Source organism: Mus pahari, chromosome 4, assembly GCF_900095145.1.
Source record: "Mus pahari chromosome 4, PAHARI_EIJ_v1.1, whole genome shotgun sequence".
Classification (NCBI taxonomy): domain Eukaryota; kingdom Metazoa; phylum Chordata; class Mammalia; order Rodentia; family Muridae; genus Mus; species Mus pahari.
The window spans coordinates 79,702,107-79,710,175 of NC_034593.1; the positions used below are offsets into that span (position 1 = coordinate 79,702,107).

The 8,069-nt window shown below is 48.5% G+C and overlaps 2 protein-coding genes across 4 annotated transcripts; one reads left to right on the top strand and one right to left on the bottom strand.

Annotated features, from left to right (window-relative positions):
* Positions 1 to 3,178: 3,178 nt before the first annotated feature.
* On the top strand, positions 3,179 to 3,791 carry Dpm3 (dolichyl-phosphate mannosyltransferase subunit 3, regulatory). Its single transcript, XM_021196884.2, has 2 exons — positions 3,179 to 3,320; positions 3,443 to 3,791. Exon 2 carries the CDS (start codon positions 3,448 to 3,450, stop codon positions 3,724 to 3,726), a length of 279 nt encoding a protein of 92 aa, XP_021052543.1. The 5' UTR covers positions 3,179 to 3,320; positions 3,443 to 3,447; the 3' UTR covers positions 3,727 to 3,791.
* Positions 3,792 to 4,800: 1,009 nt separating this feature from the next.
* Positions 4,801 to 7,594, bottom strand: Slc50a1 (solute carrier family 50 member 1). 3 transcript variants are annotated; one of them, XM_029537690.1, is made up of 6 exons: positions 7,425 to 7,594; positions 6,664 to 6,741; positions 6,432 to 6,555; positions 5,649 to 5,810; positions 5,260 to 5,379; positions 4,801 to 5,181 (listed from the first exon to the last, which is right to left on the bottom strand). In XM_029537690.1, exons 1-6 carry the CDS (start codon positions 7,427 to 7,429, stop codon positions 5,080 to 5,082), a joined length of 591 nt encoding a protein of 196 aa, XP_029393550.1. In that variant the 5' UTR covers positions 7,430 to 7,594; the 3' UTR covers positions 4,801 to 5,079. The 3 variants fall into 3 exon arrangements, with proteins under 3 accessions (XP_029393550.1, XP_029393551.1, XP_021052238.1); XM_029537691.1 differs by lacking the exon at positions 7,425 to 7,594 and adding an exon at positions 7,009 to 7,086; XM_021196579.1 differs by lacking the exon at positions 7,425 to 7,594 and adding an exon at positions 6,990 to 7,168 and having other exon boundaries at positions 4,827 to 5,181.
* Between the last annotated feature and the right edge of the window lie 475 nt (positions 7,595 to 8,069).

Consider the following 8,069-nt stretch of genomic DNA (forward strand, 5'->3'; position numbering starts at 1 on the left):
GAGAGAGAGAGAGAAAAGAAGAAGAAGAAAAGAAGAAGAAGAAGAAGAAGAAGAAGAAGAAGAAGAAGAAGAAGAAGAAGAAGAAGAAGAAGAAGAAAAAGAAGAAGAAGAAGAAGCAGTAGCTACTTGCATGAGGCCTCATCAACACGGTTGGCTAAACCACCACACTAAGACACCTGATAGCCATGCTAACATGGAAAGGGAAACTCATGAGGCCTCAACTCTCTATTTATATAGATGTTAAGATCATGTGATGTCACATGCCTTTAATCCCAGCACTCTGAGGCAGAGGAACACTGATCTCTGAGTTTGAGACTAGCCTGGTATATGGAGTGAGTCCCAGGACAGCTAGGGATATATAGAGGAAAAAAAAAATCACAACAACAAAACATGATCATGTACAGTTCTTGTAGCAGATCCAGGTTCAGTCACTGCCACTTATAGCCATCAGTAACTCCAGTTCAAGGGGATCTGACACCCTCTCTTAGCCTCCTTGGGTAGCAGGCACACATGTGATGAATTCATACATAGAGGTATACCGTTGATACACAGAGAATATAAATCTAAAAGAATAAAAAGAGGCCATACATTGAGACAGAGCAAGGGAGGGGTTGGAGGAAGGAAATGGAAGGGGGAAAGTAACATAATTATACTCTCAACAAAAATTTAAATTACAGTTAAAAATTCTGAGGGGCTGGAGAGCTGGCTGAGTTCACACCTGTCTGTAACTCCAAGCTCTGAGACCCTCACACAAACATTCATGCGGGCAGAACACCAATGCATATAAAATAAAAATTAATACATTATTTTTTTAATTGAGGCCAGGATGTGGTGGAGCACTGGAGAGGCAGAGGCAGATGGATCTCTGTGAGTTTCAGGCCAGCCTAGGCTACAGAACAAGAGTTTCAGAACAGCCAGGGTTACACAGAGAAACCCCTGTCTCAGGGAAAAAGAAAATGGCACATTTTATCCTTGCCTGTGGTCTCAGGGACATGTGTTCCTCTTTTCTTTTCTTTTCTTTTCTTTTCTTTTCTTTTCTTTTCTTTTCTTTTCTTTTCTTTTTTCTTTTCTTTTCTTTTCTTTTCTTTTCTTTTTTTAAATAATAATTGTTGATTAATATTAAAGACTTTGAGAAAATAAGGTTTTTGGTTTGTTTCTCTTTTATTTTACATGTATGGGTGTTTTACCTGCATGTATGTCTGAGATTGTGTCTGGTGCCTTGGGAAGTCATAAGGCGGCTTCAGACACCCTGGAACTGGAGTTACAGATGGTTAAAGGCACCATGTGGGTGCTGGGAATGGAGCTCAGAGGATCCTCTGGAAGAGCCGCCAGCGCTCTTAACTGCTGAGCCATTTCTCCAGCCCCTCTGGATTCCTTTTTGACATACCAAAGTAGACTAAATTTCTAACCCAGCTACAAAGCTTTGAACAATGGGTCTTTGAAAATTTATTAATTTTTATTTTATGTGCACTGGTGTTTTGCCTGCACGTGAGTCTGTGTGAGGTCTTAGAGTTACAGTCTACCTCTGTCTCTACTTTATGATTTCCAAGTGGACCCTCCATCCACTCAGACCAGATTTTTTTTTCCTTTAAATCAGGGCCTTCCTTATGTAGCTCATGTTGGCCTTGAACTTGGAGGAACCCTGCCTCCTGAGCCTTGGGACCGCACGGGTGTCGCCAGGACACCCCTCATTTACTTGTTTTTCCAATGACAGAATTGCTTTAAGGAAGGTTTACTAACACATGCATTTAATTCTAGCACTTAGAGAGCAGAAGTAGGAATATCAAGAGTTCAGGGCCATCCTCAGCTACATCCCATGCTCTAGGCCAGCCTGGAATACATTAGACTCTTCCTCAAAACAAGACAAACACCAGGCTAGGAACTGCTCAGCTGTTAAATGCACTTGCTGCTCTTCCAGAGGACCTGAGTTGGTTCCTGGGTCCAGTGTCAGACAGCTCACAACTGCCTGTAACCCCAGCCCCAGGGGATGTGATACCCTCTTCTGGTTTCTGCAGGTACCTAAATGTACCCAATATCTGCTCAGATAGACACACATAAATAAAGATTTAAAACCCAAACAAACCGAAAATCAAGCCAAAGAAAACCCCCTTGTTTTATTTAAACTGTTATTCCTACTTAAAGGCAACCAACCCCTGTTTTAAAAATAAAAAAATAATAATTTATTTTTATTTTATGCACATTGATGTGCATGTATATCTATGTGAGGGAGTCAGATTCCCTGAAACTGGAGTTACAGACAGCTGTGAGCTGCCATGTGGGTGCTAAGAATTGCACCAGGGTCCTCTGGTAGAGCAGCCAGTGCTCTTAACTGCTGAGCCACCTCTCCATCCCCTGGCAACCAACTCTTTTTTTTTTAAGATTTATTTATTTATTATATGTAAGTACACTGTAGCTGTCCTCCGACACCCTGTGAGCCACCATGTGGTTGCTGGGATTTGAACTCTGCACCTTTGGAAGAGCAGCTGGGTGCTCTTACCCGCTGAGCCATCTCACCAGCCCCCCCCCCCCCCAGCTCTTTATCATATCCTGCAATGATCTTCTTTCTTCTTTTGTTGAATTGTCCTGGAATCAAGGTATATGGGCCTGTGATTTGCAGTTCAATTTTACATGACCAGCCAATTTCTTCAAGACAGGAACTCAGATTGGAAGTCAAGTTTATTCTGGTTACTCTGTGAAATCCTGTTTCAAAATAAAAAGGGCTCAGTGGTTGAGAACTTGCCTAGCAGGAGTGAGGCGGCTTGTTCATCTTTGCTGATTGATGGGTGTATTGGAAGAATGCTTGAATAATTGAATGAGTGGGCTTTCTGCAATGGAGAACCTAGTTTAAGGAGCAGCGATAAGTTTAAGGATCTAAGGCGATGTAGCATCTCCTTTCTTTCTTTCTTCTTTTTTTTTTTTTTCGAGACAGGGTTTCTCTGTGTAGCCCTGGTTGTCCTGGAACTCACTCTGTAGACCAGGCTGGCTTCGAACTCAGAAATCTGCCTGCCTCTGCCTCCCGAGTGCTGGGATTAAAGGCTTGTGCCACCACTGCCCGGTGTAACATTCCCATCTTAATGCAGCGTTTCGGCGTATCCTCAGACTGTCCACAAGTTTCAGCCGGTATCGATGTGGGTCTCCAGAACAAAACAGGGCAAAAACTCCTCTGAACTCAGAGAGCGGTGTATATAACCAACCTGGATCTGAGCGCGGCCGAACTTGTCCTAAGAACTACAGTTCCCAGAAGGCAGCTCGGAAGAAGAGCGGTAGTAGAAAGGGACTTCCGGATGCTGATGCGGGCCTTGTCAGCGCGACACACGGAGGTACGCTTTGGTGGCGGGCAGAGTGGACAGATGGAAATGGGTGGCGGCGACTGGGAATAAATGTCAGATGCAGGGCGGGGAACGGTAGAAAGAGCCCTTAGCTTTAATTTTTCTCATTGCAGCAAACATGACGAAGTTAACACAGTGGCTTTGGGGACTGGCTCTCCTGGGCTCTGCCTGGGCTGCCCTGACCATGGGAGCACTGGGCCTGGAGTTGCCTTTCCCCTGCCGGGAGGTCCTGTGGCCACTGCCCGCCTACCTGTTGGTGTCCGCTGGCTGCTATGCCCTGGGCACGGTGGGCTATCGCGTAGCTACATTTCACGACTGCGAGGACGCTGCCCGAGAGCTGCAGGGCCAGATCCTGGACGCCCGAGCTGATTTAGCCCGCAGGGGGCTGCGCTTCTGACACCTAAACCCATTCCAGTCTGGACATCTTTCCTCATTCCTCATTAAAATGGTTTTATTTTCTAATCTTGTGTAGTTTTGAGTACAGAGGCTAGGGATGGGGGACGGGAGGAATTCTATATACCAGGGGTCAAGAAGTGAGCGGCAGGAGAATCACTTTACCAGGCCTCAGCTTTGCATTTTGATGGTATTGTTCCCTTCTTATGATTTTTTTTTTTTCTGTTTGAAATAGGATGTCATGTACCCTAGCCTGGCCTTGACCCCAGCCATGTGGTTGAGGATTATCTCGATTCTCTCTACCTCTTAACATCTCTAATTACAGGCTAAACCCACCATGACTAGTTTAGACTAAGTTTATGTCATGCTGGGCTTCAAACATGGAAGTCTGCAACTGAACTCTATCCCCCAAACAGGTTTGTTTACTAGTGTATATGGTTTAATAAGTAGTCCAACCTGGCCTACAACCTGCTCTATTACCCAGGCTGTCCTCAGCCTGTGGCCCTCCTGCTTCTGCTTCAACCTCTTAAGTGCTGCGATTACAGACTTCCCACACAAGGCTGTGCAGGAAGCACGGGTCCCTAACTTCCATTCTTCACAGCTTTCAAGTTGTTTGTTTGTTTTGTTTTTTTCAAGACAGGGTTTCTCCATGCAGTCCTGGCTGTCCTGGAACTCGCTCTGTAGACCAGGCTGGCTGGCCTCGAACTCAGAAATCTGCCTGCCTCTGCCTCCCAGGTGCTGGGACTAAAGGTGTGCGCCACCACGCCTGGCTTCCTGAACCTTTCTAACTTCTAGTTTTCTGTTTGTTTGTTTGTTTTTTTTTTTTAAGTTTTATTTATTTTATGTATGTGAGTACACTGTCTTCAGACACACCAGAAGAGGGCATCAGATCTCATTACAGATGGTTGTGAGCTACCATGTGGTTGCTGGGATTTGAACTCAGGACCTTGGGAAGAGTAGTCAGTGCTCTTAACCGCTGAGCCATCTCTCCAGCCCTAACTTTTAGTTCTTTCAAATCCCTTTTCTGAGCCAATCCTACAGGCCCAGGCCTTCTGTCTGTCAAGTCAGGCAGGTTGAGAAGGGTGAAGAACACATAACTCTGCAGGCAGGGGTGGGGAACAGTTTATTTTAAGGCACATTCTACTGATGCCACCTCAGCCTTCAAAATGAGAAAAGATAATCTTTAAAAATGTGATTTCATCCCACAGGTCCCATCTGATCTAAGTAAAGATCTTTGGTTCCTTTAGTTTCAAAGTCATCTTTTTCTCACAACCCATTGCATTCACGGAATTGGTCACAAGGACCAGCAGAAACAGGAGCTCTGTTTGGTATCGAGTTGGCACTCGTGTGCTGGGGGTCAGGTCTGCAGGAGGTGGTATTTCCTGTCTTGCTCTGGAGGATATTTGCAGAAAAGCCCAAGGCGGATTAAGCTGGTGACGATTCCTGGAAGGTTGGGCACCTGCAATCAAAAAGCTGCTATAAAGACCAGACTAGGCTCTGCTTTGTAGACCCAACGCCCCATCCAGAGTCTGCTTACCGTGATGTATGGGTCTCGGAGGCGAAACCCGTAAATGGACCAAGAGGCGGAGGACAAGAGTGTGGCAATGGTCAGCGAGAAGGAGAGGCGCTGGGTGGATTTAGTCTGAACGATCTTGGCCTACGGCAAAATTGTTCCTGGTTCAGGTTCATAGAACCATTCCTGAGTCCTCGCCAGAGAATTTCCTCATGCAAAAAAGACCACAATCCCTGTGGTGTGTCTTCCACCCAGCCCTTTCCTACATCCCACTCACCCACCTCTGCTGCCTTGACTTCTTCCAAGAGCTGGGCCCTGCCCCCCCCCCGCCCCACCCCAGTATTAGCCAGTCCCTGGCTCAGGGAGCCTAGCCCTTACCCTATCCCCCCTATCTCTTGGCCACCCCTACTCACCAAGTCAGCCAGTGGGGAGAGGTACATGCTGATGGTAAAGACGCTGCAGAAGAGGCCTAGCTGCTGAAGCCGGGCCTCAAGGTCCGGCACCAGAAGCCAAAAGTAGCCGTAGCCCAGGAAAAGGACAGCCAGCAGGGTTGCGGTCTGCAGGAGCGGGCCATGCTGCAGGAGAGAGGCGTCTTACATGCATCTGTACTCAGCACACTCATCTCTGCGGGAATTGCCTGCTCCTGCCTTCCGCCACGCTCGAATGGGGAAATCAACTTTTATCCCAGCCTTCATGTCAGTCTCTCACCGGTCAGTTACTTGAGGGAAGTCCCAGCCACACAACACTGGAGGTCCCCAGGGAAGGGGAGAGCCATCTTTTTTTCCTCCCTCCCCTTTTCTTTTTTCTTGAGCTTCGCATACATATACAATAAGAGACCAATAAATGTTAGCATGACTGAGTGGGGAAGCAGAGCTAATGGCCATTCTTAGCCACTGGCCCTGGTCCTAACCCTAAAGGAACTATCAGACAGTATAGCCCTCTCCCCCCAGCCTGTCGGAGAGCACAGGATACCCTGACACCACGGGGCTGGGTAAGCCACCATTTCCAACAAGGGGAGGGTGGGTGGCTCTGTGTGCATTTTGAAGGGTTGATTGACTTCATGGGCAGGAGAACCAGAAGGGCCTTCTAGGAAAGGGAATTAATGCCATCCTCCTAATCTTCCAGGAAATAGAACTGTATGCTCTGCCAACACGGGCAGGTGTGGGGCGGAGGTGAGTGCAAGGGAGGGCCTCTACCTTCTGAGGACTGTAGTGCAGATATGCCAGGATGTAAAGAGTCTGGAGCACGGCCCCCACGGTATTGACGATGATGAGGGTCCCGTCTCCCTTCAAGACTCCATAACTCAGCCAGCCCAGGTTGCTGTGAGGGAAGGAGGATTAGGGTCCAAGGGGCTGGGGTTGCAGCGGGTCCCCAGGGATCTCTTGCACCTCCCTCAGCCTTTCCCTCTACAGCCAACAACACTCTCACTTGACATCCGTGGTGAGAAAGGGCAGAAACTGGATGTTGTCCACGCTCCGTGTCCTCTGCATGTGCCTGAGGTCCGAGCTGGAAGGGGATCCAAAGGAAATTGTTAGGAGTGGGTAAAAGATTCCTCAGTGTCTGCCACTCATCCTGAACGACAAGCAGATCTCCCCTCTCAGGCAGAGAGGCAGCCTCGCTGTGGACCCCTTGATCACCCGACCCTATTCCACTATTATTCTAGGTTCCAAAGGCAGCAAGAAATAGGAGCCACGTCTCTTGCCGGCTTTCATTTCTTGACTTCCTGCCCCAGCCCAGTCCATCCGCACTCTCACAGGCCAGTGGAGAACATGCCCAGGGTGAAGAGCACGCAGGCACTGGAAAGGAAAGAGTCTGCCACGCCGCCCGCCTCCATCCCACCGGAGCCGGTTCCCCAGCCCAGCGCGGTGTTCCAGCAGCTCAGGCCCGGAGCTGCGGAAGGCGAAGCTCCGCCCCTCCCCGTGGAACTGCGCCGGAACCCGCCCTCACCCGAACTTCACCGGAACTGGGGACCCAGCCAAACCAGCGCCGCGTGCTGGCCGGGTGGTTTGCTGTAATGTGCGGGCCTGGGTCCTGATCTTACCGTTCAGATGGCATTTAGTGGCTTTAGTAGTGTCCCTGCATTTTTCCCAGACCCGGCCCCTTCCTCACACTGCGCACCCCTTGTATTATCTACACCACTAGCCTCAACTTCTGGGTTCTTGTAGGCTATTGTGTGCTGGACCACAAACCTCATATTTTGTCTCACAGGTCTTCAACGTGCCCCCAATCTGTATCAGAACCTTGGTTACCCAGCTTTGGGAGGTTTTCCCTGGAGGTTATTGAAACCTCTTTCCAGTCTGTCCCCCAGTAGCAGGAGTTGCCATCCTCTGTCAGATGTCCACTCTTACCGGACCCGCCCTATCCAAGGACAAGCCTACTCCTGGCCCCCTGTTCCAACATACTTGCTGCTGGGAACTTTCCCTCCCAGCCTCCCACGCGGCTCTGCTGGTGGGGCGGCGCACATGCTTCAGCTGGCATCCAGCTCCCTGACTCACCCAGACAGCATGAGTACCTGCATGGCGTGCCAAAGCCCAGCGCTCGAGGCTGGTGAGGTTGGACAGGAAGAACAAAGAGTGGGTGCGGAGAGGAATCTATAGCCCACTCTTGCAGGGAGTTGTGCAGAACCCTCAGGAGAAAACACTCCTCCTTTAGCCTGGTAAGAAGCATGTATTTTCTTATTTATTTATTTATTTATTTTAGAAAGAGATTAAATAAATAAAACTAAGTTTTGTCATATATTATTTTCCTGACCCTAGCCATTTATTTATTTGGTCTTTTATTTACTTTTTTGGTTTTGTTTTGGTGAGACAAGGTCTCACACTGTAGCCCAGGCT

What these genes read in the sequence shown, in the direction of transcription:
- Dpm3 (XM_021196884.2), top strand. Translation starts at nt 3,448, where the DNA reads ATGACGAAGTTAACACAGTGGCTTTGGGGACTGGCTCTCCTGGGCTCT.
- Slc50a1 (XM_021196579.1), bottom strand. Translation starts at nt 7,069, where the DNA reads ATGGAGGCGGGCGGCGTGGCAGACTCTTTCCTTTCCAGTGCCTGCGTG. An exon ending in TGCACTACAGTCCTCAGAAG is followed by an intron (nt 5,811 to 6,431) that starts GTAGAGGCCCTC and finishes TCTCTCCTGCAG; the next exon opens with CATGGCCCGCTCCTGCAGAC. An exon ending in TCCGAGACCCATACATCACG is followed by an intron (nt 5,182 to 5,259) that starts GTAAGCAGACTC and finishes TTTTGATTGCAG; the next exon opens with GTGCCCAACCTTCCAGGAAT.